At 63.0% G+C, this 26,108-nt stretch overlaps 4 protein-coding genes and 1 long non-coding RNA gene across 20 annotated transcripts in view; 1 reads left to right on the top strand and 4 right to left on the bottom strand.

Annotated features, from left to right (window-relative positions):
• Nucleotides 1–134: 134 nt before the first annotated feature.
• ZGPAT (zinc finger CCCH-type and G-patch domain containing) lies at nucleotides 135–12,786 on the bottom strand. The gene is made up of 7 exons (XM_072801770.1): nucleotides 12,702–12,786; nucleotides 11,891–12,507; nucleotides 2,863–2,996; nucleotides 2,533–2,688; nucleotides 1,276–1,395; nucleotides 788–1,187; nucleotides 135–535 (listed from the first exon to the last, which is right to left on the bottom strand). The coding sequence occupies exons 2-7, from the start codon at nucleotides 12,481–12,483 to the stop codon at nucleotides 397–399; spliced, it is 1,542 nt and encodes a 513-aa protein (XP_072657871.1). The 5' UTR covers nucleotides 12,484–12,507; nucleotides 12,702–12,786; the 3' UTR covers nucleotides 135–396.
• LOC140618819 (uncharacterized) lies at nucleotides 3,583–7,418 on the bottom strand. Its single transcript, XR_012018869.1, has 2 exons — nucleotides 4,894–7,418; nucleotides 3,583–4,657 (listed from the first exon to the last, which is right to left on the bottom strand). It is a non-coding gene; the product is annotated as an uncharacterized lncRNA (long non-coding RNA).
• Nucleotides 12,787–12,831: 45 nt separating the features above from the next.
• ARFRP1 (ARF related protein 1) lies at nucleotides 12,832–17,937 on the top strand. Of its 6 annotated transcripts, none has more exons than XM_072801777.1 (8): nucleotides 12,832–12,943; nucleotides 13,256–13,349; nucleotides 13,478–13,565; nucleotides 13,720–13,802; nucleotides 16,832–16,913; nucleotides 17,104–17,174; nucleotides 17,522–17,622; nucleotides 17,690–17,937. In XM_072801777.1, exons 2-8 carry the CDS (start codon nucleotides 13,257–13,259, stop codon nucleotides 17,775–17,777), a joined length of 606 nt encoding a protein of 201 aa, XP_072657878.1. In that variant the 5' UTR covers nucleotides 12,832–12,943; nucleotide 13,256; the 3' UTR covers nucleotides 17,778–17,937. The 6 variants fall into 6 exon arrangements, with proteins under 6 accessions (XP_072657878.1, XP_072657876.1, XP_072657877.1 ...); XM_072801775.1 differs by having other exon boundaries at nucleotides 17,509–17,622; XM_072801776.1 differs by having other exon boundaries at nucleotides 12,837–12,943; nucleotides 13,252–13,349.
• Nucleotides 17,938–19,328: 1,391 nt separating this feature from the next.
• On the bottom strand, nucleotides 19,329–20,882 carry TNFRSF6B (TNF receptor superfamily member 6b). The gene is made up of 3 exons (XM_072801773.1): nucleotides 20,165–20,882; nucleotides 19,867–20,070; nucleotides 19,329–19,720 (listed from the first exon to the last, which is right to left on the bottom strand). The coding sequence occupies exons 1-3, from the start codon at nucleotides 20,592–20,594 to the stop codon at nucleotides 19,437–19,439; spliced, it is 918 nt and encodes a 305-aa protein (XP_072657874.1). The 5' UTR covers nucleotides 20,595–20,882; the 3' UTR covers nucleotides 19,329–19,436.
• A 142-nt stretch (nucleotides 20,883–21,024) lies between these two features.
• Nucleotides 21,025–26,108, bottom strand: part of RTEL1 (regulator of telomere elongation helicase 1) — a 28,779-nt gene continuing 23,695 nt past the window's right edge. For 9 of the 11 annotated variants that reach the window (XM_072801759.1, XM_072801763.1, XM_072801766.1 and 6 more), the window contains 13 exons: nucleotides 25,933–26,048; nucleotides 25,666–25,789; nucleotides 25,426–25,573; nucleotides 25,143–25,303; nucleotides 24,617–24,715; nucleotides 23,401–23,599; nucleotides 23,145–23,279; nucleotides 22,528–22,644; nucleotides 22,117–22,350; nucleotides 21,866–22,030; nucleotides 21,658–21,792; nucleotides 21,475–21,578; nucleotides 21,025–21,394 (listed from right to left, as the gene is read on the bottom strand). In XM_072801759.1, coding sequence (XP_072657860.1) covers nucleotides 21,314–21,394; nucleotides 21,475–21,578; nucleotides 21,658–21,792; nucleotides 21,866–22,030; nucleotides 22,117–22,350; nucleotides 22,528–22,644; nucleotides 23,145–23,279; nucleotides 23,401–23,599; nucleotides 24,617–24,715; nucleotides 25,143–25,303; nucleotides 25,426–25,573; nucleotides 25,666–25,789; nucleotides 25,933–26,048 — 1,818 coding nt within the window. In that variant the 3' untranslated portion in view covers nucleotides 21,025–21,313. The remainder of the gene's footprint in view (nucleotides 21,395–21,474; nucleotides 21,579–21,657; nucleotides 21,793–21,865; nucleotides 22,031–22,116; nucleotides 22,351–22,527; nucleotides 22,645–23,144; nucleotides 23,280–23,400; nucleotides 23,600–24,616; nucleotides 24,716–25,142; nucleotides 25,304–25,425; nucleotides 25,574–25,665; nucleotides 25,790–25,932; nucleotides 26,049–26,108) is intronic. The other 2 variants (XM_072801762.1, XM_072801768.1) reach the window with 2 other exon arrangements.

Here is a 26,108-nt window from a genome sequence, read left to right as displayed (position 1 = left end):
CCCATCAAGACAGCAGAGGACGCCTGCCTCCGGACAGGGGCCAGCGGGCTCTCGCAGGGCCCTCCCGCCGGCGCCCACGGGCCTGCGCAGGGACCCCTCTCCCCCGAGGTCCCACAAGCCAGCCGAGCCTCCAATGAAAGACACCACAACACAATCACTTTAATGTCCTCGCTGAGGAGACCCCCCGAAACACTGGCGGGTGGGCTCAGTGGCAAGGAAGTGTCCAGAAGGGAGCCCTGCAGCCCCATGTCCTCTCAGCAGTGTCCGCTGGCCGTGGGGTGTAGCCTGGGAGCAGGCCAGCCCCTCTTCCAGGAGCATCTAGTCGGGTGACAGCTGGTCTCCCCGAGGGCACCCGGGAGCTGGGGTCCCTGAGCCCCGTCCACGGCACACAGGGCTCTAGAACTCGGTCATCTTCTTGTGGGTGTCTGCTTTCCTCTGTTCCCGCTGCAGACCCGCCTCCTGGGCCTGGAGCTGCCCCAGCTCCCGCTGGGCTCCCGCCAGCCTCTCCTGCAGCTGGGCCGCCGTCACACTGTGCCTGAGGAGGAGCCTGCCGTTCAGCACGAGCTGCTGGGCCACTGGCACGAGGCCCCCACACCCGTGGCCACGGCCCTCCTCCTCCAAGCACCAGACCCTCCTCGGACAGCCACCACCCTGGGGTCAGCGCGCGCTCCAGCTCACGAGCAGGCGAGAAGGCACAGCATGGAAAGTGGGCAGGAGGCCCACGGCAGGGCTGAGGCGTCGACACCCAGGGGGCCGCCCCCTGCCCCAAGTCTCGCCCCACACGTACCGGCCGGTGTTTCGGGCGAGAGCCTTCTGGATGCCCCGGATGTCCCGCTGGGTCTGCTCGATCTTCTTCTCCGTCTGGAAGAGTCGCAGGCCCAGGGCCCGCTTGGCACTCCTGCTGGCATGGTACATCTCCTTCCCGCTCCTCCTCCCTGCGGGGGCCGCCGCAGCCTCCAGCGCCGCCGGGGTCCGGCACTGCAGCTTTTCGTTCAGAAAGTCAAACACGCTACGAGGGGGAGGGCGTCCACCCCCAGTGCCCTGGCCTTTCGGGGGCCTCCGGGCGCCAGCCTTGCCGCCCTTGGTCCTCTTCTGCAAGATCTCCGCGCACTGGTCCAGCGACTTCCCTCGAGGCAGCACCACAGCGTGGATGGGCTCCACCCGGCCCTCGGCATGCCGGCCCAGACCTGGGAGCACACGGGGCTGGCGCTACCGCTGCTGGACCCGAGCCCCGCTGTGCGGCCCCCTCCCCTCCCCAGGGCGGCACACACTCACCCTTGCCAAACTCGTAGCCCATCTTGGCAAGGAGTCTGGAGCCGATGCCCCGTGTGTGCACCTCCCAGCCAGCGAAAGCGGAGCTGCAGGTCCCGGGCTCGGCAGCACTGGGTTCCACCACTGTAGGAAACAGGGCAGTGGCTCGGCCCCGCTGGACGGGGAGCACCCTGGGCTCCAGCCAGTGTCAGCCCGAGAGCTCAGCTCCGGGCCAGGGTCGTGGTGCCCTGAGCCTCAGGCTCTCCGGTGATTGCCCAGACCTGTCACCGGCACGTGACTAAGGCAGGACTCACGGCAGAGTCTGGCGCAGTCTGCTCCAGCCCCCCCACCGCAGGGCCAACCTCCCCACCCGAGCCCTCCCCTGACCCACCTTCTCAGGCGGTGAGCTCCCCTCTTCCCCCCGTAGAAAGTCCACGACTTCGCGGCTCAGTCCTCCCCTCCACCACCGTGGACATGGGGGTTCAGGAACTACCACCTCACCAGACAGATTCCACAGGAACGCCTCCCCTCTCCATCCTACCTGACCCCTTGGGAGGGCTGGACGTCCTCAGCCAGTTACCCTTCTTCTTTTTTTTTTTTTTTTTAATTTTTATTTATTTATGATAGTCACAGAGAGAGAGAGACAGAGAGAGGCAGAGACACAGGCAGAGGGAGAAGCAGGCTCCATGCACCGGGAGCCCGACGTGGGACTCGATCCCGGGTCTCCAGGATCGTGCCCTGGGCCAAAGGCAGGCGCCAAACCACTGGGCCACCCAGGGATCCCCCCCAGTTACCCTTCCTGAACAGCTCCTGCCCCGGCTCTCTCGACACAGCCTCCCCTCTAGCTACTAGGTGTCCCCACGTGGAGACCACTGGAAGGAGCCGCTCCTTCCTGCCCCCATGCCCCACCGGTCCCTCGCACGCCGACCGGCCAGCCCTGCTTCAGTGGACACGGCTTCGGCCTGCGGGGTGTGGAGCTGCGATCATCCCGTGTGCTCCCTGAAGACTAGGGCCGGGTCATTCCATCTGCAGGCCTCAGGGCCCGCCCCAGACTCCACAAGCTCGCTCTCATTTGCCCCCAATGCCTGTGGCGGGCTTCCACGTGTCCTCAGTCACACGTGCCCCTTCTGAACACAGTCTGCCTCACTGCCCCCATAGTCTCCAAGGATGTGGTGAGAGGGTCACAGGCCCTGCCAGCCGGAAGCCTCTTGGGGTGACTGCTACCGACACTTCCCCTTGCCCCACTTTCCTGGCTTCTGGGATCCTGAACTGCCGCCATACCTCTGGCATAGCTGGGGTCATCTGGGTCGCCACTGTCTGAGTCTGAGGATCCCGTGGGGTCTGTGCGCAGCGGGGGCAGGATGCTGTCCCCCTCTACCACGGCCTCCTTCAGCAGCAGTGAGTCAAACTTGACGGTGTAGTAGCCATTATCTACATCTAGAGGCAGGAAACAAAAGACAGGCCAGCTCAGTGGCCTCAACAGGTGGTAGGAACCACATTGGGAGTTAGAAGGAAGGTAGGGCCCAGGTCAAGGGTGGTCTCGCTCCTCTTGGGCATGGAACAGGGCTCTCCAGGAGGGGCCCCGGCTGAGAGGCCCGTGGGCAGCCTCACCAGTTATCCGAGCGGGGTACCAGAGGCCATCCTGCTGCTTGGCCAGACATGCAGAGCCAGCCTGTAGGGAGCTCAGGTCCGGGTCCTGGAAGGGGCGCAGCTCATCCACAGAGACCACCTGCCCATGGGAGAACCTGCCAAGACAGCCGCAGGGAGCAGGGGCTCAGACACAGCGCACTGGGGCAAGTGAACCCAGGAGAACCCAGTCCACCTGCCTGGGCATCAGCCCAAAGGGAGGGAGACACGGCGGACAAACGGACACACGCGCATACACACCCACCCACGTATACACATACATGGGGGCATGCACACGTATACCCCTGCACACAAACAGGCACGTATGTCCACGTGTGCACACTCTCTCATTCTTGGGATGGGCCTGGCTACCCTGGGGATGAGATGCCTCGCATTACCCTCCAGCTCTCCGGGCTAGAGTAACAATGTGGTGGGCAGACAACCATGTGACGAAAGCTCCCCATCGCCTCTCCACCAGAAGGGAGCCCCCCGGCACAAACAGATCGTCGAGGCGGGTGTGTTTGTGCGTGTGCGCTTATGGGACTGAGTCCTTCCCAAATCAAGTAGGAGAACACAGCTGTAACAGTGATGCCTTGATCTTTAGATGTCAGTGAACCAGTGAGATTAAAACCAAAACCGAGAGAGGAGGGGAGGGGAGAAGAGGAGGCAAAGAAAGAGGAAGAAATGTGGGGACAAAGAATGACAAGCTCAACTCTGCCAAATAAAGGCATAAAAGACTAACCACATATCCCCTCTACCGTGCCAGCCTTTCAAAGAGGAAACCGTTTTAACCCTACGAGAGCAACGAGGGTCTGGCATTTCCTGGGTGACGTAGAGCTGACGCTGGCCCTGGCAAGCCCTTCCAGGCGGGACGTGGTGGTGATAATGGGAACGCCAAGGAAGGGCTTCGGTCCTCTCCTATGGGTGGACAAAGATGGCCTCAGACACCTCCCCTGGCAAGATTCTGGGCAGTTCGTTCTCACACCTGATGGTCCTCAGGCCCTCAGGACACTGCCAACGACCAAGTAGGAGCCCAAGTAGTTGCATCAGCAACTCCAAGACTGGGCTCCAAATGCGGTGGTGACTCTGGTTGAAAATCCTCGTTCAGCCAAGGAGGAAGACAATGGGTCCAAAAGGGGGGGGGGCTACACCCAGGACTGAGTTCAACCAAATACCCACTTCAGCACACGCCCCCAGACACATGCCTCCAGAACCACCAATTAACATTTCTCTGCAGGAATATCCAGTGATAATAGAAGCCTGAAAATCTGGTATCCTTCTGAACCCAGGAAAACACACCTAAGAACTGATTCTAGAAAAATAATAATGAAAGTATGCAAAGATTTGCCCCAAAGGATGGTAACTAAATTCAAAAGACTTGGAAATAACCTAAGTTTCCAACCACGGGGAGTAGTTAAAGGCATATCCATAAAATGAACTTAAAACTAAAACGAACAGGCAAAGCGATCAATAGAATGAGCACGAGCACCTGGGAAGAGTAACACACACATGAAAAACCTCACATGTGATGGAGGAAATTCTACACACCGGTCAGGAAAGGATGGACTGCTGGTTCCATAAGGAAAAGATTAGAAACTGGTTTCCCGTATTGAAAAACCAACTCAGGGACGCCTGGGTGGCTCAGCGGTTGAGCATCTGCCTTCAGCCGGGGGCGTGATCCTGGAGTCCCGGGATCGAGTCCCACAGTGGGCTTCCTGCATGGAGCCTGTTTCTCCCTCTGCCTCTCTCTCTCTGTGTATCTTTCATGAATAAATAAAATCTTTAAAAAAAAAAAAAAAAAAGAAAAACCAACTCACTGGATGCCTGGGTGGCCCAGGGGTTGAGTGTCTGCCTTCAGCTCAGGTCATGACCCCAGGGTCCCAGGATCGAGTCCCACATCAGGCTCCCTGCAGGAGCCTGCTTCTCCCTCTGCCTATGTCTCTGTGTCTCTCATGAATAAATAAATAAAATCTTCAAAAAAAAAAAAAAAAAGGACAAACCAACTCAGTCACCTACCTCACAACAGTCATGGATGGAAATAATACACTCTAGAATAAAACTAGAATGTGAAAACAAGCACTTAGAACTATATTCTGAGTTCCAGCTGTGGCCAAGTAGAGAAAAACAGGGAAACTAAGCAAAATGGTCCAAACTCACAGCATCAGAACTCTGGAAATGGAATGAAACAGACAACACACTGGTTAGTCATTATTTGTGAAAAACTGTCCAACTTCAGCTCCAGTGGCCCAGCGGTTTAGCGCCACCTGCAGCCCAGGGCGTGATCCTGGAGACCCGAGATCAAGTCCCACGTTGAGCTCCTTGCATAGAGCCTGCTTCTCCCTCTGCCTGTGTCTCTGCCTTGGTCTCTCTGTCTCTCATGAATAAATAAAATTAAAAAAAAAAAAAAAAACTGCCCAACTTTGGGACAGAATGGGAGGTGGGAATGTCTGTGGCTTCACAGTGGGGGACATGCCCCGCGTGCCCGCGAGGAGCAGTATGGCAGGGGTGAGACCAGGGATGAGACCTGGGAAAACCATCAGCCCTGAGGCCGTGAGCCCAGCTCAGTGGTCACTTACGATTCACAGGGATACCCAGAAAATGGAACGACCATAGAAGGGCTCCACCCCCCCAAACACCCTGGTTCTCCAGGAAACAAGGTGCACCAGTCAGGACTCCGGCCAGCGTCACGTGAACGGAGATGGGGGCTGCTGAACATGGAATGTGTCCCCCGGCCCACACACACTGACTGATGGGGAGAAGCCTTGAGGGCAAGAGTGGCTGCAAATAACCTCTGCCTACATCACTGCCTGGCCACGAAGCCACACGGACACAGAAGGGACCCCTAAAAAGCCAGGTCAAAAAGTAAATATAAATTTAAGGATCTAAGCAGATATATCAGAAGCTGCGCACTATGAGGGGGGACAGACTTCGTAATCCAGGTCCAGAAAATATATTAAAAGAAAACAAAATACTAAAGAAAACGATTCAAATCCCAGAGCTGCTACAAGACATTACCTGAAATGTACCATTTTCAATAAAAACTCACCAGGCACACAAACAGTAAAGTGGGACCCATATTTAGGAGAAAAAAGCAGTGAATGGAATCTGACTCAGTGGGTCCAAGTGCCAAAATCTGCCATGACCTCAAAGCAGATTGTGGTAAGTTCAAAGAACTAAATGAAAATGTGACAATGATTCAAGAAATAATAAATCTTAAAACATAAATAGAAAATATATAAAAAGAAAAAAAAGAAAATACGTAAAAACAAGACAACAGACGTGAAAAGTCAATAACTGAAATGAGAAACTCACTAGCTGGGACACTGCTGGTCTCCAGCCTGGTGTGTAGGAAGCTGGGAAGTTACCCCTTTGCTGTAACCAAAGGTAAAAAACGGAACAAAATGAAAAAATCACTAACTCTTCTTAGATCCGTGAGAGAAGGGCAAACTGCTATGCCAAATTTGGAGACACCAATAGGCAGATACCGAGAATCACAACCTACCACCACGGTAACCCCCCCACCGCCTGGCAGGAACCACCGTAGGAGCCTGTGCTAGAAAGGCTCCGCGTGGACAAGTCTGAGAGTTCAAACCCCTGGGGCTCCCACACTTTTTTTTTTAAGTTTCATTTATTTATTTGAGAGAGAGTGAGAGCACAGGTGGGGGCGGGGAGAGCGGCAGAGGGAGAAGCAGGCTCCCCGCGAGCTGGAAGCCCCACAAGGGACTCGATCCCAGGACCCCGGGGCCATGACCTGAGCCGAAGGCAGTGGCTCCAAGCACCCTTGGGCTCTCACGCTTTTGTGAGTTGTACTCCAGCTCTACCAGCTTTCCACAGTGAGTACTGGAGAAAGATCTGCTCATGCCCTGGCAGAGGGAGGGGAAAGGAAGCACCAGAGGGGCGCCTGGGGGACTCCGTCGGAGGACTAGAGTGCCTCCCTCTCTCACTTCTTACCACCACACCACTGAAGGCTCGTTACGGGGACACTTCCTTAATCAAAGACAAAGAGAGGGATCCCTGGGTGGCGCAGCGGTTTAGCGCCTGCCTTTGGCCCAGGGCACGATCCTGGAGACCCGGGATGGAATCCCACGTCGGGCTCCCGGTGCTTGGAGCCTGCTTCTCCCTCTGCCTGTGTCTCTGCCCCCCTCTCTCTCTCTGAGTGACTATCATAAATAAATAAAAATTAAAAAAAAAAAAAAAAAGGCAAAGAGATAATTCTGAATCATGTACAAGGATCCTCAGTAAGGTTACCCACCAGTTTCTCGCTGGAAGCTATGGAGGCCAGGAGGCAGGCGGATGACATATTTAAAGGCTTAAAGAGAAAACAAAACCCTGCCAACTGAGAATTCTGTATCTGGCAAAACTATCCTTCGAATGACAAATGAAGACATTCTCATATAAATAAAAGCGAAGGGAGTTCATTTCTAGTAGACCTGCCCTACAAGCAATGCGAAAGGGCCAAAGGACATTAGACCCTAAGTCATACTGACACTGATAAAGGCAACTACACAAGTAAATATAAAACTGCTACTACCTTTCTTTTTTTTTTTTTGGTTTGCAACTCATCTGTTTTTCCTCTATATGATTTAAGACAAATGCAGGGCAGCCCGGGTGGCGCAGCGGTTTAGCGCCACCTTCAGTCCACGGCCTGATCCTGGAGACCGGGGATGGAGTCCCACATGGGGCTCCCTGCATGGAGCCTGCTTCTCCCTCTGCCTGTGTGTCTCTCTCTCTCTCTCTCTCTCTCTCTCTGTGTGTGTCTCTCATGAATACATAAATAAAAATCTTTAAAAGAAAGAAAGACAAATGCATGAAGTAACACTCCTGAATCTCTATTCCAGGCACACAAGTATGGGGGGATGGACTGTAGGTAGTTTCCCTACACTATTAAAGCTAAACTGGCATTATTCACACTAGATTGCTATGTTAATCATAATCCAGGGAGTGTCATTAAGAAAATAACATGGGGGGTGCCTGGGGGGCCCAGTGGTTGAGCATCTGCCTTCAGCTCAGGTCATGATCCTGGAGTCCTGGGATCAAGCCCCATGTTGGGCTCCCTGCTCAACGGAGTCGGCTTCTCCCTCTCTCTCTGCCCCTCCCCACTGTTCGCTCGCTCTCTCTCAAATAAATAAACTCTTTTAAAAAAAGTGTACCCAAAAAAATCAAAGAGAATCAAAATGATAGAGTAGAAAAAAACAAACACCAAAGAAAGTGATAATGAAGGGAATGAGAAACAAATAACCTAAAGGCCTATAGAAAACAAAGGGACACCCGGCTGGCTCAGTCGGGTGGAGCATGGGACTCTTGATCTCGGGGTGGTGAGTTCAAGCCCTACACTGGGTGTAGAGATTTGTTAAAAATGAAACCTTAGGGCAGCCCTGGTGGTGCAGCGGTTTGGCACCGCCTGCAGCCCAGGGCATGATCCTGGAGACCCGGGATCGAGTCCCACATCAGGCTCCCTGCATGGAGCCTGCTTCTCCCTCTGCCTGTGTCTCTGCCTCTCTCTCTGTGTGTAGATCATGAATAAATAAATAAAATCTTTAAAAAAAAAATGAAACCTTAAAAAAAAGAAGAGAAAATAATAAGACAACTGGGGTGTGTCCTTATCAATAACTATTTTAGTTGCAAGCAAAGTATGCAAACTCCAATTAAAAGACAGAACTGGAAGGATGGATGAAAAGAATGATCAAATTCTATGCTACCCATGAGACTCATTTTGGGGTCCAAAAACAGCAAAAGGCCGACAAGTTTCTAATGCGGGCCTTTCATGAAAGTGTTAAAACACGAACTTTTGAAAAGTGGGTGATACCTGTATAGAAAATCAGAATCTTAAAACATGAGAGACACCGAACTCTGGGAAACAAACAAGGGGTGGTGGAAAGGGAGGTGGGCAGGGGGTTGGGGTGACTGGGTGACAGGCACTGAGGGGGGCATTTGGCGGGATGAGCACTGGGTGTTCTGCTATATGTTGACAAATTGAACTCCAATAAAAAAAAAATTAGAATCTCATTAGATTGAAATTTGTCAAATATATGGAAATCCTGAGTCCGTAAAAATATTAGATACATTTTTTTTCCCTAAGATTTTATCTAATTACTCATGAGAGACACAGAGAGAGAGGCAGAGACACAGGCAGAGGGAGAAGCAGGCTCCTCGCAGGGAGCCCGATGCGGGACTCGATCCCAGGACCCCAGGGTCTCGCCCTGAGCCCAAGGCAGATGCTCAACCACTGAGCCCAGGTGCCCCTAGAAATATTTTTTTAAAGCTAATTCACTACCTTCTCAGGATGAAAGATAACCATTTATTAGCTTAGAAATGAAGTAAACAGAACAGGAAAGCCCAGCATTTATCCTGTATTTTCTCTATGTACCACTGGGAGCCAAGTCAGAGGTGCGGGAGAGCATCTCTTTACGGCTAACAAATGGAAATGAACAGAGAGAAAGACCTCTACTTTGCAGTCCCTGCTGAATCTGCCATCAGGCACCGATCACCAATGGCGTCCAAGGCTGCTAACATCACAACAGAAAAGCTAGACACCAAGTACGTCCCGATGAAGGAACAGCACCTAGAGTCTTGTCAAAGAGCGTGGACCTGCATGTGGTCAGCTCCCTCAATCCAGCTGCCAGCTTGCAGAGGACTGTGTTGGACCGCACCAGGGGTGTTCGATGATGGGGCCCGGGGCCCAGTCCTCCAAAAAGCTGTGAGGCCAGGAAAGGCTGGGAAGAGGGTGTGGACAGCCAGAGACAGCAGCTGAGTGAGCAAGATGGCACTGCAGTGTTTGCACCACCGCCACACTTGAGTGTGACCATAATAAAAGTCCAGAATAGCGGTCGTTTTGGAGGAGGGAGCAGGCTGCATTTGGTTTGAGGTGCACGGAGGGGCTTGGGGGTGGTTGGCAGATTTGCAGTTGTGAGCTGAGTGGTGACTGCTCGGGGTTACAGGAATCCCCACACTGTGTACTTACTTCCCACGCCTGATTTTACTTTACAACAACGTAAAAGTTCACATTGACTGTGAGCTTACAACCTGTGAGGTACTACTCTAAATTCTCTGCACGTGGTAACGCATTCCATTGTCCCAACAACTATGAAAGACAACTCTCGTTTGTTTTACAGATAAAGATATTGAAATACAGACCTTAAGCTATAAAAAATGAACGAAAAAATACTGTATCTCACTAGGAACCAAGGAAACACAAATTCAACCATGATCCCATTTTCCCAGCGCTCAGCAGGCAGGAATCGGCAGTGATAGAGAGGATGAGGGACGAGGCACCGGCCTTCATACGGAAGCGGGAACTCTGCACACTCTCGACACACCGGTCCCATACTAGGGAAATTCTCGGCAGGTACAGAAGAAGACACTACTAAGATGTTCACAGCAAGCTGTTTGTAACAGACAAAAACTGGAAAACATCAGAAAGGAACATAATAAAATGTGGCACATTTGTGAGGGAAAAGAACATAGCAGTTAAAACCAATTAAACAGCTCTGGAGATACCAGCACAGATGCCCTCTCACATCCCTGCTTAGTGAAAAAAGCAAGTTGCAAGATAAACCATCCTGTGTGACACCATTTGTTTCAAAAGTAGCACAAAAAGTTACTCTTCTCATATAGGCTCCTGTCTGCGGAGAGCTAACATCTGCTAGAGGTAAACACAAGGGAGTTGTGATCACAGCCTGGGAGGAGGAGAAGGGGCTGTGACACAGCTGGGACTCAAGGGCTGTTTCGGCGTCAGCTACTTTGTTTTTATTTTTAAAAATACAAAGCAGGGGCGCCTGGGTAGCTCAGTGGGTTACCTGAGCTAAGAGCGTCTGCTCAGGTCCTGATCTCAGGGTCGGGCTTGCTTGACATTCTCTCCCTCTCTCCTTCTGGCTCTCCCTACACGGAGGATGCATACTCCCTCCCTCTCTCTCTCACAAATAAATCTTTAAAAAATAAATAAAATAAAAATGCAAAGCAATGCAAGAAAAGCGTTGATCTGTCTGGCAGTGGCAAGTGGCTGTCGTAGGCTGCGCCAGTCGGGCCTATAGCTAACACAACAGAGCAAGGCACAGCAGTTGGGGGCCGAGGCAAAGCTAGCCTGTGCCCGCTGCAGGCTCACTCGTGCCGCCGTCTGTGCCAGGCAACCTTAGCCGTGGTGGGGCCCACCCCTGGGGCTTGCTGCACGGAGGGGTCAACACACGTGAAACTCCTGGCCCGGAGCCTGGCCTAGATGAACAGCACACGGACACGTCAGCTCTCATCGTCACAAGGGGCATCACCCGGGCCCGTGGAGGCACCCAGAGGGTAACGGCAGAGAGGACGAGAGGGCTTGCTGCTCTGTTCTCTGACCTGTTTGTTCAGCAGCACACGGATGGGTCTGCTTTGTGAAAACTCCAGTACGTTTCATGATTTACGCACCTTCCCGTACGGGTGCCACACTGTAATCAGACTTACAAGGAAAGAAAGGATTGTGGAAAATCGTGTTAAAGGACGCTCTGGACCCAGCAACGGTCCGTAAGCAAAGACAAAGACCAAAGGACTAGAGAGAGTTTCCCTGGGTTTTTGACTCAAAAAGAAAATCATCTGCAAGACTTGTTGGTAAACATTCCTTCCACAGATGGAAGCGATAAGGAGCAAAAGCCGAGTCGGGCATTTTAAGGAATGAGTGACACCGTTGCCACAGTCGTGTGCATCTCATCATGAACAAGATCCAACTTACGGATTTGTCAGGGATGCGACCTTGAGCATCGATTGATGAAAGAAAAAAAAAAAAAAGAAACCAGTGACTTCTACGGTTTCCTTTACACGGTGCAGGCAAACAAGAGGAAGACAAAGGAGAGAGCAAACACGAGCCTGGCAAGGAAGGGCTGATCAGCGGCGAAGGGGGCAGCGGGCGGTCCCCACGCCGGGCCCTGCGGGGCTGCGACACTGCATTTTGCAAGCTTCCCCCGAAAGAACCAGAGCAGCGAAGGGTGGGGCACCGTGCCTCCCAGGACGGCGCGGCCTACCTGCGCCCCTGCCCCGGACTCACCTGCAGCTGTCCTGGAAGCGGCACTTGCCCTCCAGGAAGAAGGGGCAGGGCTTCAGGGACTTGTGCGTGGGGTAGAGGTAGAGCACCCGCACGCCCGCAGAGCCGTCGCGCGCCGCCTCGGTGCCCACGATCATGGCGTTGTGGTACTCCAGCGTGCCCCAGGAGCTGTAGTACGGCGCGTTCACCTTGCGGCCGCTCAGCGCCTCCTCCTCGTCGCCGTCCTCGTCGCCGGCCCGCTCCTCCTCCCCCTGCCCGGGCCCGCTGGGTGCCGGCTCGGGCTGGCGCTCGCGCTCGGGAGCCGTGTCCGGCGCGGCCCCGGGGGCTGCGGGCGCTGCGGGCCCCGCCTGCTGGGAGCCCCGGCTGTCGGCGTCGCCCGGGGCCGCGCGCTCCCCGTCCAGCGCGGCCAGCAGCTTGCTCTTCCGGACGGACACCAGGCTGGCCTCGGTGAGCTCGATGAGCTCCTGGAGGTCGCCGCGCAGCTGCCGCAGGTCGGCCAGCTCCGAGGGCTCCAGGCCGGCGCCCAGCGCCAGCTCCACCTGCTGCAGCTGCGCGTCATAGGTGTGCAGCGCGGCCTGCAGGCTCTCCTCGTCCATCCTGCGGCCCGGCGGGCGGCGCGGCTGCAACGACGGGGAGCCGCTGAGCGCCGCGCCGCCCCCCGCCCCGCCCCGCCCCCGCCGCGGCCCGGCCCGCTCCGCCCGCCCCGTCGCCTCGGGCCCCGGCCCCGTCGCCCCAGACCGCGCCCCCTCGCCCGGGCCGGGCCCCGCCTCCGCGCGGGCTCCGGGCCGCCGCCATAGAGCCCCGCCGGCCTCACCGGCTAGAGCGGCCGGCGCCCCCGCCTCCGCCCTCGCAGCCCACCGGCACTTCCTCCCGGGCGCCGCCGCCGCCGGAAGTGCCTCGCGCGGGGGACGCCGGGACGCGGCGCGCGGGGAGCGTCGGGACGGCCCCGCCCCCCCGCGGCCTGCGTCCCGTCGGGCGCCGCGCGAGGTCAGCGCGGGGTCGGCGCGGGTCGGCGAGGTCAGGCGCGGGCGGCTCCGCGGCCCCGACGGGCGCCAGGTAGCGCGGGCCGGTCGCCCCGGGGCGGGGGGCGGGGGGCGGGGCCTCGGGGGCCGCACCCGCCGTCGGGCCGCGACGCCCGCCGGCCGCCGCCTCGCAGCCCGGCTTCCGGGGGGGGGGGTCGGACGCCGCCAGGGGCTCCCGCTGCGCGGCCGCCGGGCACCTGCTGGGGCGGGGGCGTCGTCAGCCCGGGGAGCCTGACGTCACGGCGGGCCTTCGGGTGCGGGCGGCGCGGGGGGCGGGGGCGGGGAGGGGGAGGGGAGCGCCCCGGCTCCCAGCCCGCCGCGACCGCCGCCTCCGCTGCGCAGGCAGGATGTACACGCTGCTGTCCGGCCTCTACAAGTACATGTTCCAGAAGGACGAGTACTGCGTCCTGATCCTGGGGCTGGACAATGCGGGCAAGACGGTGGGTGCCCGCCCCCGGCCCTCCCCCTCCGGGCGGCCCCGCCCGCCCCCACGCGCCCCCCGCCCGCCCGGGACGGACACCGGACACCGGGGAAGCCGCCCTCACCTCCCGCGCGCGTCTCTTCGCAGACGTTCCTGGAACAGTCGAAAACCCGCTTTAACAAGAACTACAAGGGAATGAGCCTCTCCAAGATCACGACCACCGTGGGCCTCAACAGTAAGGCCCCCCCCCCCCCCCCCCGGGGCGGAGGGCTTGGGGGGCCGCCCGGGCCGCCTCGGGGAGCCCAGAGCCGCCCGTCCCTGGCCTGGCCGGGAGGCGGCGCGGGGCAGCGGGTCCCCAGCCTGCGCTGTCCTCTGTCCTCTCCCCGCAGTCGGCACTGTGGACGTGGGAAAGGCTCGCCTCATGTTTTGGGACCTGGGGGGCCAGGAAGAGCTGCAGTCGCTGTGGGACAAGGTAAGCCGGCCGTGCCCAGGCCGCCCCTTGCACCGCTTCCTCCAGGGACACCCCCGGCCCAGCCTCCCCTCAGCTCCGTCCCCCACTGTGTCCCTGAGGCTCCCCCCAGCCCTGTCCCAGCTCCCCCGTTGCCCCCACCCTCGAGAGCGAGGACCTGCCGGTTCCCTTTTAACTCAGAGATTTGCTTCCGATGAGTACAGGCCGAGACGAGAGGTGTCCAGGAAGCAGGTGCGGGCAGGCAGGAGGCCTGTGGGTGCTGGGCTTCAGCGCCGGGGCCTCCTCCCGGGTTCTCCCTCAGGACCTGTGCTCTGCGGCATCCTCCTCCCCGCCTGGCGACGGTGCCCCTGGAGGCCTAGAGCAGCTGCCTCCCTGACGTCCGGGGCGTGCCCGGGACACCCGTGCACTGTTCTTCCTCCCACATGCCCCCAGCACTGGCTGCCTTGCGTTGGGCGCGTGCAAGCAGAACACACCTAGCCCTGCCCTCGGCTGCCCCTCGGGAGGATCGGTGTGGCTCCGGTGCAGCCCCGCTTCTGGGAGCGCAGGCGTGCGCCCTGACCCTTACCAGTCGTCCCCGTGTTTAGAACCGGGTGTCCAGGTCGGGGTTTCTGGTCTGACTGCGGCAGCAGGGACCTTGGTCGTCCTCTAAAGTGTTTTTTTTGTCCTGACTTGTATTGACGAGGCCAGCTTCTGTCCTGTAGCCAGAAGGTCACTAGCAGATTCTCCGGCCAGTTAAGTTGGACCGAGGCGCAGGAGGCCAGGGCCTGCTCTTCTAAACCAAGACCCCCGGGGGTGTGAAACGGGTCCTCACGTCCCATCACAGGCCAGGGTCTGAGGAGCAGACTGTGAGGCGGAGGTCGGGGCAGGATGTGTTAGACGACTAGCACCGGGCGGGGACCTGGGGGGATGTGGGGCTGGGCGGTGAGAAGGGTCAGCCCAGGTCCCGGCGGGCAGGGGGCCACGGGGGCGCTCGTTCCTCAGACCGGCCCCACACTAGGCCGAGCTGACCAGGACTCAGCTGCCGGCTGGGTCACCACCGTGGGCTGCCTGGGGCGGCTGTGATTCGGGGAGGGTGCATTTGGCTTAAAATAGGTGCTGCAGGACCAACGGGTTCATCCCCCCGGTGCACTGCCTGCCATGGGGTTCTGCACCGGTCGCGGCAGCCCATCGCACGTCTGAGTGGGGCACGGCTTCTCCAGGGCTGGCTCTCAGGCAGAGCTGGGGGGGCTTCGAAGCTGGCAGCGTCCCCTCCCCCCCCAGCCACCACTCCTGTCAGCGGTGTGGGTCGTCACGAGGGTCGGAGCCTAGGTCCCTCAGCCCCGCTTCTGCAGTTGACCTCTGGGTCCCTCATGAGCTCCCGCCGAGGGGGCAGGTATCCCTGCTGGGCCGGGGTCTCTGCTGGCCTCTGAACCCACCTGGTGCACGTGCCGAGCAGGCCGTCGGGGGCTGTGACTCAGCAGGTCTCTTGCTGAGCCTTTGGTAAAGGGCTGCCCGGGTGGTGACCACACCAGCCACCCCCTGGCCAGAGCTGTGAGGAGGGCAGCAGAGGCCCTGTGGGTCCCCAGGACGGAGGGAGTAGAGCTCCACGTGCCGCGCCCTGCAGCCTGGCCCCCGCGTCCTCTGTCTGGCGCTGGGACGTGGTTGGGCTTGCTGTCCTTTTGTTCCTGGCAGGTGACCAGTAGCCCTTCCCCACGGCCCCTGCCTTCATCCAGGCTGAGTGCTGCTGCCTGTGGTCTGTCCACGTACCAGCCTAGGCCACAACTTCCCAGCAGATGAGACGTGGACTCCCTGCGCCTGCCCTGGGGGCACTTCTGGCCTCTGCCCTTCCAGGCCACACCAGCAAGACCATCGTGTGGCCGTGGGGAATCAGCGGTGCCATGGGGTCGAGGCAGCCTGCCATGTCCCCGGCCCTGGTCATGCTCAGCCCCAGATGTCCAGCTCCCATCTGTCACCCCCTTCTGGGCCATCACCTGCCAGGGCCAGGCCACACATTGCGGGGGCTGTGGGGTGAGCCTCTCCCTGGGCTTGCTGCCCGCCCCCCGCGGTGCCCCTTCCTGCCGCAGACACCTGCTGTTGGGCCGGCCGGCTCCCAGTTGTCAGCAGCGAGACGTCGTGCTGCTTAGAGCCCCTGCGGCCCTCTGTGCACCCAGGGCGTGGGCTGCAGGAGTGCTTGTGCGCACGTGACTGACTCGCGGCCTGCGGAGCCCAGGGGGCTGCCTGCGTTGGGCCCGCCCCTCCACGAGCCCTGGCTACACCCTGAGGGTTTCCCGGTTGTCAGGGTCTCGGCTCATTGGCCACTCACGCATCCCACCGGTGTCGTGTTGTGTGTAGATGTCCCAGGTTTCTGGGCTCTTGTGGCAGGTGTGGCAAAGCGGCAAAGATGCTGCTGCTTGCCGGATGCGGAGACTTCCGGTCTCTCTTCTGATTGGGGTAGGAAGGGGGCTCCCCCAGTCTGTGGCTGTGCCCCTCGTGCCCCACATTCCAAGGGCCCACTCCTCGCGTGCCCTACTTCACGCATCTGTCTTTCCGTCATTGTCTGCAACAGAACTCTTCCCGGGCCCTGGGCCCTGACGCTACTGCCGTATGTGTGCCCGGGGCTGACCGCTCTGTCCTCAGCCCCACCTGTCCACTTGGTGGCCTTTCTGCGGCTCGTCAGTAGTACGGCCATCAGGCCTGCCATCCGTGCGGGCACATGACCTGGCTGGTGCCCCTCCCTCCACTGCCCTAACTGCACGGGGACCCGCTTAGCTCGGGCTCCTCCAGCTGCCGTCAGGCCAGCAGTCATGGGCAGTTCCCAGGAACAGGTGCTAAAGTGAGATTTGGGGGTGTAGCACCCAGGAAGTGGACAGAGGGTGGTGGCCACCCCCTGCCCAAGGTCAGCAAGCCCTCTCTAAAGGAATCGAGGGCTGCATCGTCCTTTTGCCCCACCTTCCCACTCCCTAAAGGCGCCCCAGGAGGGTCTTCCAGTTGGGGGCTGGCCTTGGGGTGGCCAGGTGCCTGTGGCCCAGCACCCCGCTTTCTGCCCTCCCCAGTACTATGCGGAGTGCCATGGTGTCATCTACGTCATTGATTCCACGGATGAGGAGAGGCTGTCGGAGTCCAAGCGGGCATTCGGTGGGTACGGGGGTTAGGGCTGGGAGGGGGCTGGGGACTTGTCAGGTCCAGTGCACCTGCCTGTGCCCCTGGGGCTGCCCTTGGCTGGAGGTGGGGCCGCACCAGGCAGATGGGACTGTGGCCGCCGCGGCCGCGCACGTGATCGCACCTGCGCAGAAGCCCTCACTGCCCACGTCTGTACCCGCTCCAGAGAAGATGGTGACGAGTGAGGCGCTGGATGGTGTCCCCATCCTCGTGCTGGCCAACAAGCAGGACGTGGAGGTGAGCCTCCCCGCGGGGCGGTCCCCCGCCACCAGGGCAACAGGGGGCCTGCCCCAGACACCCCCGTAGCCACGTTTGTCCCGGGTGTACATGACCTTCCCCAGGTGCGGGCGCCTTCTCCGCACAGGAGGGCAGGGGCGGCTGGAGGCGTGGCGGGGAGACCCTGTGCGCAGGGGGGTCCTGGGGTGGGGGTCTGCTCTGGCCTTGCCCTGCTGCCCCGGGGAGTGCCCCTGCTGGCCCGGCTGTGTCTGCCCCTGGCGTCCTGCGGCCCGCACGCCCGCTCCTCCCCTCCGGAGCCCAGCCCCTGCCAGCAGGACGGCGTCCTGCCCTCAAGGCTTCCCCCCCAGACCTGCCTGTCGATCCCCGACATCAAGACGGCCTTCAGCGACTGCACCTCCAAGATCGGCAGGCGAGACTGCCTGACCCAGGCCTGCTCGGCCCTCACGGGGTGAGTGGGGCCCTCCTCCCCGGGCGGGGGCCCAGCCGGCCCCACCTCACGCCCGCTGTCTCCACAGCAAAGGGGTGCGCGAGGGCATCGAGTGGATGGTCAAGTGCGTCGTGCGGAACGTGCACCGGCCGCCGCGGCAGAGGGACATCACGTAGGCGTGGCTGGTGCCGCGGGTGCCCACAGCTCGTCCTGAGCGCCAGAGGAGCGCTCCTGCCGGCTCCGTGCCTCGGTCCTGGGGCGCGGGCTTGCTTTGCTCTGGGTTTTTTTCATTTGCTTTGTTTTTTCTTTAAGACAAATTTTTCTGTGTCCATAAAAGTGTAGGTATCGGGGCTTCTGCCGAGGGGAGTCGGGGCCCCGACACGACCCCTGCCGAGCTTCCCCGGGGCAGGGGTCCTCCGGGCAGCAGGGGAGGCTGCTGGGCTCCTGACTGTCCCATCTCCGTCCCTGCTGGGCCTGGAGGAGGCGGTGTCCTCAGGCAGGGGGACTGCCGTCGCGGCTGTAGGCCCCCGGGGGTTCTGAGGCCCCAGGAGTCGGCCTGGGAGGCTGTGTCCTCCCCACCCTGGCCTGATGTCACCTTTTGCTCCCCAGCAGGAGGGGAAGGAGGAGTGTCCCCTTTGTGTCTGCTGCTGACCTGGGACCAGTGTGAGGCAGGGGCAGGCTGCGTTCCTGTGGGGCCAGGTGGCTGCTTGGCCTTTGTTCCCAGTGGGGGGATGGGGGGGCGTCCCTGTCCTGTCTGGGAACAAGCTGTCTCGAGACCCACGCCTGGGCCTGTGCCTGCTAACAGGCCCCCAGGTGAGGCTGGTTCCCGGGACGCATCCCCCCCTTGGAACCTGGGCAGTTCCAGACACTGCCCCCCCCCGGGACCTGCAGTGGCCTGGGGTCCTGGCTGCAGTCATGAGTCCAATGGGCCAGCACTGGCTGGAGTGTGTCCAGAGCCACAGCGGTCTGGGCTACGCTCCATCGCCCTCCTAACCCCACCCTGGGTTGTGGGTCCCGGCCGTCGGCATGGTGACCGCAGCACAGGGGCCCCTGGGCTGGAGCTGGGGCCTACCTGGGCACCGCCTTCCCGCTTCTGTGGGCGTGGCTGAGCCAGAGCCAGCGACCCAGGTTTGGGGCTGAGGTCCGACCCGCTAGCCTGGCAGCCCCCCCCCCCCCGACCCCCCGAGGGAACATGGGAGAGTTACTGGGAAAGAGGAGTCAGGACTGGGGCTGGGGAGGCAGCTGCAGGTGAGGTGACTCAGGGGGAGTCATGGGCCACAGGGTGGTTCCCCCCCTCCCAGGGCTCCTCCTGGGATCGGTGCTGGGAGTCCCCCAGCTGCTCTGGAACTGTCCAGCCCTCTTCTGAGACCGTCTTGAGGGGAAAAGCCATGTTTCCCAGAAAGTGCCCAGGAAGCACCGGGGGAGGTGCTTGGCCGCGCCCCTCCTGGGAAATCCCCGGCGGGCGCTGGCGCCGTCCAGCCTGCCCACTCCCCCAAGAGCCCCTGCGCTTGGCGCCACCGCCCTCCACCGTCCTGGCCACAGCTGGAAGGGACACACCTGCTGCCCACTGGGCCTCTCCAGCTGCCCCTCCCGTGGAGGGTCTGTCCGCGTGGGGCGGGTGTAGGGAGCTTGAGCCCGCCCACCCGACGTGCCCGCCGCGCCCCCCCCGAGCCCGCCCACCCGACGTGCCCGCCGCGCCCCCCGCAGACACGGTTTCACACGACCCCTTTCGCAAAACAGCTTTATAAAAATAAACTTTGTTAGCGCAACAGGAGCCCGGTGGGTCAGCCAAGGTTCCTTCGGTGCCGGGGTGAGGCCCGCGTGGGGCGGGGTGCTCAGTGCGCCCAGAAGCGTGCGCGGACGCTGCGCTCCAGCCCCGGCAGCCTGGCCTCCCGCAGCGCCCGCAGCAGCCGCCCCGCCAGCGCCCCGGCCCGGGCCTCGCGGAGCTCCAGGAGCTGCTGCCGCAGCTTCAGCTGCAGCTCCACGCGGCCCTCCCTCGGTGGCACCGGCCCTGGGGTCTCAGGGCCCGCCAGCGCGTGCCACAGCCGCAGGAACCTCTTGAAGGACAAGTCCTGGAACGCCACGAAGTCGATGAGGGCGCGCTCGCACTCCTCGGCCCCTGCGGGAGGTCAGGACCCAGTAGGAGGGGCCCCAGGGGGCAGGGCTGGGGCCCACTTGGCCAGCGCGTGGCCTCTGGGGAGCAGTGGGCTCCCTGATGGGGCGTGGGGCGTTCACCAGCCTTCCCCCCTCCCCCCGGCTGCTCACCTGGCGCCCCGGGCTCTGCGGTGCTGAGCGGGAAGCCCACGCAGCTGGTACACAGGGCGTCGTGGGAAGGGGAGCCGGGCACGTTGAGGGCGAGGCCCAGGGCCGAGCAGTTGCGGTGCGGCTGGCAGCGCTCCGAGCTGGAGCTGCGGGCCGAGAAGGTGCCGGGGCCGCACGGCTGGCACTGCGTGTTCTGGCTCGGGGTGCCTGGGGCGAGATGTGGGCCGGGGTCAGGGGGACCGCGCCCTCGCTGCAGCCGCTGCCGCCCCCCAGGGCCCGGCCCGCCCGCCCACCCACCCACCGGGGACGGTGACGCCGCTGCCGGGCGGGCAGGGCTCGTGCTCCAGGCAGAAGCCGGCGTGCGCGAAGAAGCCGGGCCGGCAGCGGCAGGCGCGGTTGTGGGTGGGCTCGCAGGGCCGCGCCTCCTCCTCGCGCTCCCCGCAGATGACGTTGCAGTAGCGGCAGCGCTCCAGGTAGTTCCAGAACTGCGTGTAGTGGCGCGGGGGGCACGCGCCGCAGGTCGTGGGGCTGTCCCGACGGCACGGCTGCTGCACGAAGGTGCCGGGGGGACACTGGCTGCACACCAGCCACTCCCGCGTCACCACGTCCCGCCACGGGTAGGTGAGCGCGCCCGTGCCCGCCGCCCAGGGCGCCGCCAGAGCCAGCAGCAGGGCGGACAGCGTCCACGGCGGGGTCAGGGGCGGCGGGGCCCGCCTCTCCCGTGCACACATGGCCGTGACTGGCGGCGGGGACACTAGGACACGCACCGGCCCCAGCCGCCCCGGCAGCCCCTCCCCGGGCCGCCTGCTCCCACAAGCGCTTTGCTGGTGGCCTTTATGGGGTGGCCAGGCCACACCCCCGGGGGAGGGCTCGCGATGTCCAGGCCCTGCTGGCGGGTTGTCGGCAGCGTCACCACGGCCCCTCCCCCACCAGGAAGCCCCTTGCCCCCGCCTGGCGCCAGGCTGCCTGGGGGTGGAGACCAGGGCCCCAGGGGTGAGCACGCCCACCACCAGCCTGGGCAGCCGGGGTGGACGGGTGAACACGGGGCTGTCCCTGTCCCTCCCTGGCCGACCCTGAGGACGCAGGCTGAGCCGCGCAGGACGTGTGTGCACCTGGCAGGAGGGCCCCCCTCCCAGCACCTCACAGCCCTCCGCAAGCCGCGACAGTGTCAGCAACTTTATTACGCGGCCGGTCACCTGATTAAAAGCAGGTCCAGGGCCCCCACGGGGTCCAGAGGGCAGGGCACCGGGGTGCCCCACCTTCCAGTCCTGGTCTCGGGGCTCCACCCACAGTCAGCAGCCAAGGGGGCTTCCCAACCTGCACCTCTCCGCGGACAGCCACCCCGACCCCGAGGCGGCTTGGGGCCTTCCGGGCAGGCCCACACCCCGTGAAGAGCGCATGTCCGGGCTGTGTGTCCTGGAATCGTCCACCTGCCCCGGGGTCTGCGTGCTCACCGGGGCTCTGGCCAGAACACCTGCGCGATGCTCTGCTTCCTGGCGGGGGCGTGGCAGGCCGGGCAGGTCCTAGAGGCCTGTGGACACAGGACAGTGCTGCCCAGCGCCGCCGGCCACCCCCCAGCCCACCGGGTGCCGCAGGGCCCCCGCTGCCAACCTGGAGGAGCCGGCGCCAGCAGGCCCAGCAGCGGTGGAAGTCGCAGGCAGGGCACTGGAAAGGGACCGTGTCCTCCAGCCCGCAGCCCTGGCACGCCAAGCCTGCTGCAAGGGGCGTCTGTGAATGGGCACCGTGGCGGCTGGTCCCCCCACCGCCAGCACGCCCTGCACCCCCAACACCTACCCCACTCGGGCTGTGCGTGCCTGCGCGGGGCGCTGGGGGGCTGCCTGGGAGCCCCCACGTCCCCGACGGGCCTCGGTGAGAAGAAAGCAGAGATCTTGCTCTGGGTGGTCTCCGGCTTCTCTTGCTGGGGGGCGCCTGGAGACAGCGGCCAGTGAGCGCGGGGCGGGGCTGCTCTGCGGTCCACCCTGCGGGCGGGGCCCCAGCCTACCTGGAGGGGTGAGGTCCAGCGGCGTGGTGGGGGCCCCCTCCTGGGGGCCTGACCCGGGCCCTGTGCTTGGGGCAGCCCCTGTGCTTGGGGCAGCCGGGCCCATCAGGTCTGCGCACGTCTGCCGGAAACGCTGCTTGTGGTGAGGTCTCAAGAACATGCTGAACCCTGTGGGGAGCGGGTGGGGCTCAGCCCTGCCTGCCCCCGCCCCCCCGCCGCGGCCCCCGCCCCGCGGCCTCCTCGGCGCCACACACTCTGCAGCAGCGGAAAGTCCTCAGGCCTCGACGTGGTGAGCGCGGCCACCACAGCCACCACCTTCTCCAAGTCATCGTCCCGCTTGTAGGCGGTGAGGGCGGCCAGGAGCTGGCTGCAGCCCGCGGACCCCAGGGCCGTGCGGACGTCGGCCAAGTAGGCGCTGGCGGCAGGCGGGCCTTGCCTCTGTGCGGCGGTGTCTCTCGGCTCCTCCCCGGGCCGGCTGCTGGGGTCTCCTGGAGGGGAGGGGACACGTGGGGCGGGGGGGCCCCCTGGCATCCCAGGGCCTCCGTCACATGGGCTGCCTCCCTCGCCCTGGGATGCAGAACTGGAGCAGCCCCTACCCGCGAGATCCTCCCCGCCAGCCGCCGTGGGCTGTTCCTGGCCTGGCCTGAAGCTCCAGGGGCTGCTACCTGCAGGCGCCGGCCCGGAGAGCAGGTGTGGTCCGCCCTGGTTCAGGTGCTGCCCGGGGTCCAGCTGCCTGGCCACCCCCTGGGACAGGGTCAGCTTTAAGTCACACTCCCTGCTTCCTGGAAGGACATGGACACATGTGGAGCCACCCAGCTGGTCCCGAGGCCTGGCATGCTCCCCGGGGAGGAGGCAGGTCCAGGGGACACAGACAGACCCACAAGACCTATGGGACCACAGCAGGGGCACCCGGACCCGCAGGGACCGGCTCAGAGAGGCCCCAGTGGACCTCAAGCCCAGAGAAGACGGGCGACTCAGGCTGGAGGGTCCCCGCCCGGGAGGTCGAGCATCCTCCTAAGCCAGGCCCCCGCAACACCAGGCCGCAGAGTCCGTACTCAGGGCCAGCTGTCTGCTAACCACGGGGACAGGGGCTCCCAAGGGTGGAGGCGCAGGGCGCACCCCGGGTGGGTGTGGGAGGGGCCTCCAGGACAGGACCCCCGCATGTGGGCCACCCCAGGGGCCCCGGGGGCACGCGCCTCCCCCGCCAGCGGAGCTCCACCCAGCTGCCCTGCAGGGCCGACCCCGCACCCCTGCACCCAGGGCCCAGCGCTGGCCTGCTCACCCCTGGGGGCCGGGGCCGCCGCCCGCCGCTGCGGAAGACTGTGCTCGGGCTGGTAGCCGCAGCTGCGGCCTGTCCGCTGCACGCAGGCCTCCTCGAACCGCTGCTTGTGGTGTGGCCGCACAAACTGGTAGAAGCCTGTTGGGAGGGCGTCTGGCCTGCAGGAGCGCCCCGTGCCGAGCACCCCACCTCCCCAGGGGCCAGGACAAGCGCGGAGCCTGGTGCCCCCCGGGACGGGCAACCCCCCGAGCCAGCGCACCTTGGAGCAGGCCGTGCTTCTTGGGGTCCTCGGCAAAGAGAGGGCCGAGGCAGGCCAGCAGCGCCTCGAAGTCGTCGGAGCCCTTGTAGTCCTGCAGGGCCCTGGTGAAGGTGTCAAAGCTGGCCTGGCTCAGCGCCTGCTTCACGGCCACCATGTACAGCTTGGCCCTGCCCGCCTGCGTCTCGGCTGCCGGCCCCTCCTGCCGGGCACAGGGCCAGGCCGTTCAGGTGGGGCCGCTGGTGCTACCGCGGGCCCGGGGCGGGGGGTGGCTCCAGCTGGGGACGGCCATGCCCCTCGGGAACAGCAGAGGCAGCCCGGGCTCAGAGGACAGCCAGCCCAGGGGAAGGGGGACGTCTGGGTGGAGGGGGACGTCAAGCCCGCAGGCCTCGCCCCGGACCACCGGCCAGGAAGCCCGGGAAGCACACAGGACGGCCGCAGCCTCCCGCGTCCCCATCCAGCACAGCCCGATGCCAAGGCCCCTGGCGCCCTGCCCACCTCCAGACGGCACCAGCCGCCCTGCCCTGGGCACCGCCCGTTTCTTCCCAGAAGCCCAGGATGATGGACGAAGGCAAGTGGTACACGGGGCTTTCCAGGGCTTTCCTGGCTCGGGCCCTCCGTGCCCTTAAACGCTTTCATCTCAGGGAAGGCAGACCCTCCCCACGCTTGGCACGTCCCACGCGGCACCAGGAGCCCAGCGCGGCCCGGACAAGCTGGCCCGATGCAGGCCCCACATCCAAGCAGCCTCCGGCCGGGCCCTGCCTTCAGTCGGCTGGACCGTCGTGCCGTCCGCGAAGCGCGGTCCCATTAAAGCACGACAAAGTGGAAGGCCCAGGGCTGGGCCCAAGCGTGCGGGACTGCAAGCACGGGGCACGCAGGTGGGAGGCGCCGTGGGGCCGGGGTCAGGCACGCACGCCGCAGGGGCGCTGAGCTGCTGAAACGCCCTTCAGGTCGTCGGGCCCTGTGCGGTGGGCGCTTGGCAGCAGCCCGAGCCCCGGTCGGAGGGGCCTGGAGCTCACGACAGCCTGAAACGACGCTCCTTTAAACATTCGAGGCCCACGCGGGTGGGGGGGCGCAGGCGTCGGACAGCCCAGGGCGTGGGGCCACGCTGTGCCCCTGGGAGGGCAGCGAGGAGGCCCTGCCACACACCCCGCGCACTGGGGGCCGCATGCCTGTACCTCCTGCCCCCACCGGGCGTGCGTGCGGGCGGTTCACGTACCTGACGGTCACCCAGCACCCTGATCTTCCTCCGCCCCGCTCTCTGCTCCTGGGCCGCCCTCTTCTCACGTGGGACGGACGAGGTGGGGAGGTCTAGTGCCTGAGGGGGACAGGCTGTGGTCCGGCCAGGCCCTCAGCGCCCCCAGAGCCCGTGATGCACCACTGGGCCCAGAGGCGGGGGGAGTTCCCTTGTGGCTCGCAGGCTCAGGGATACTGCATCCATGGCCAGGGTGGGGGTCGCTGTGGCAGCGGGGCTCCCCAGGGCCCAGGGAGTGGGACAGGCAGGGGTGGGCATGTGCCCAGGGCTGTGCAGGGTATGGGGTGCGGGGTGCAGGCCCCGGGGCGCAGGGAGCCCTCCTGCCGCACAGCTTGGGCTCCCACAGGTCTAGCCTCTGGCCCTGTGGCAGCTCCCGAAGGGCGCCCAGGGGTGCACGGGGACAGCGGCCGCCCGGAGGTTTCCAGGAGGGAGCACAGATGTGTCCCAGGCCACGTGCTGGAGTCTGGGGGTGTGTGTCTGGGCCCCGCACCTGCTCCTCCCCGGGGGGGGCCTTGTCCCCAGGCCCCCCGGCCAGCTGCTCGCTGTGTTCTAGGGCGGCCAGCAGTCCCACAGGCCTCCGCGGGGCGAGGCCCAGCTCCTGCTCATACTCCACACACAGGTTGCTCTCGGTGTCCCTGGCAGCCGGCGACCCTGCGGGAGCACAGACCTCACCCGCAGAGCCCACGGGGGCGCGGGAGGCGGGAGGGGAAGGGGCGGGCCAGGCCCCCAGCGGCACGCAGCCCCGCCCAGCCGTGTCACCCGGGCACACGTACCCGTGGGTGTCCGCCTCAGGCTGGGGACGTGCACGTCCAGACTCTTGGCCTTCCTGGTGGAGAGGGGCCCAGGCAACGCGGCCACCACGGCAGCAGCGGCTCCCTCACCCAAACTTGGGGCAGCAAGCAGGGGGGCGGGCACAGGCATCTGGACAGTCACAAGGAGGTTGGGTCCTGCACAGACCCTTCCCCGCAGGGCGGCGGGCACAGGGCGCAGCCAGCTGGGCTCGAAGGACTCACAGTGTTCTGAGCCACGCGGAAGAACTGGGCCACGTCGCGGATGACAGGGCCGAAGCTGTCGTACACCCTGACGTGGGGGCGCACCCAGGAGGGCAGCTGGGCCCTGGCGTCCACGTGGGCGAACCTGGAGGGCGCCGGCTGTCAGCTCGGGGCCCAACACCCTCCAGCCCCCAGCCCCAGCTCCCACTCGCTGAGCGAAGGACCAGCACCCGGCTGGCACCTGCCAGGCTAAGCACAAGGGTCTCGGTGAGCAGAGGGGAGCCACACCTGTGGTCACAGAGGAAGATGGCCCCGTAGTCATGGCGATGACGGATCACCCGCCCGATGGCCTGGTTCACAGCTCTGGACGCCTGCTGCCGGTACCACTCGTGCCCGGAGAGGAGCTACGGGAGGCTCGGTCACGGGGGGCTCCAGCGCTTCCTACCCTCCACACACAAGCCTGT

This window comes from Canis lupus, chromosome 26 (assembly GCF_048164855.1).
Source record: "Canis lupus baileyi chromosome 26, mCanLup2.hap1, whole genome shotgun sequence".
NCBI classification, from domain to species: domain Eukaryota; kingdom Metazoa; phylum Chordata; class Mammalia; order Carnivora; family Canidae; genus Canis; species Canis lupus.
The sequence above is the reverse complement of the archived record's forward strand: the minus strand, read 5'-3'. Positions and strand labels throughout refer to the sequence as shown.

Excerpts from the sequence above, each read along its gene's own strand:
- ZGPAT (XM_072801770.1), bottom strand. The coding sequence starts at position 12,483 with ATGGACGAGGAGAGCCTGCAGGCCGCGCTGCACACCTATGACGCGCAG. Across the intron at positions 1,396-2,532 it reads TGACCCCAGCTATGCCAGAG|TGGTGGAACCCAGTGCTGCC; the intron begins GTATGGCGGCAG and ends TGTTTCCTACAG. Across the intron at positions 536-787 it reads CTCGCCCGAAACACCGGCCG|GCACAGTGTGACGGCGGCCC; the intron begins GTACGTGTGGGG and ends GCTCCTCCTCAG.
- ARFRP1 (XM_072801775.1), top strand. The coding sequence starts at position 13,257 with ATGTACACGCTGCTGTCCGGCCTCTACAAGTACATGTTCCAGAAGGAC. Across the intron at positions 13,566-13,719 it reads GACCACCGTGGGCCTCAACA|TCGGCACTGTGGACGTGGGA; the intron begins GTAAGGCCCCCC and ends CTCTCCCCGCAG. Across the intron at positions 17,623-17,689 it reads GCCTGCTCGGCCCTCACGGG|CAAAGGGGTGCGCGAGGGCA; the intron begins GTGAGTGGGGCC and ends CTGTCTCCACAG.
- TNFRSF6B (XM_072801773.1), bottom strand. The coding sequence starts at position 20,594 with ATGTGTGCACGGGAGAGGCGGGCCCCGCCGCCCCTGACCCCGCCGTGG. Across the intron at positions 20,071-20,164 it reads CAGCGGCGTCACCGTCCCCG|GCACCCCGAGCCAGAACACG; the intron begins GTGGGTGGGTGG and ends ATCTCGCCCCAG. Across the intron at positions 19,721-19,866 it reads CGCAGAGCCCGGGGCGCCAG|GGGCCGAGGAGTGCGAGCGC; the intron begins GTGAGCAGCCGG and ends GACCTCCCGCAG.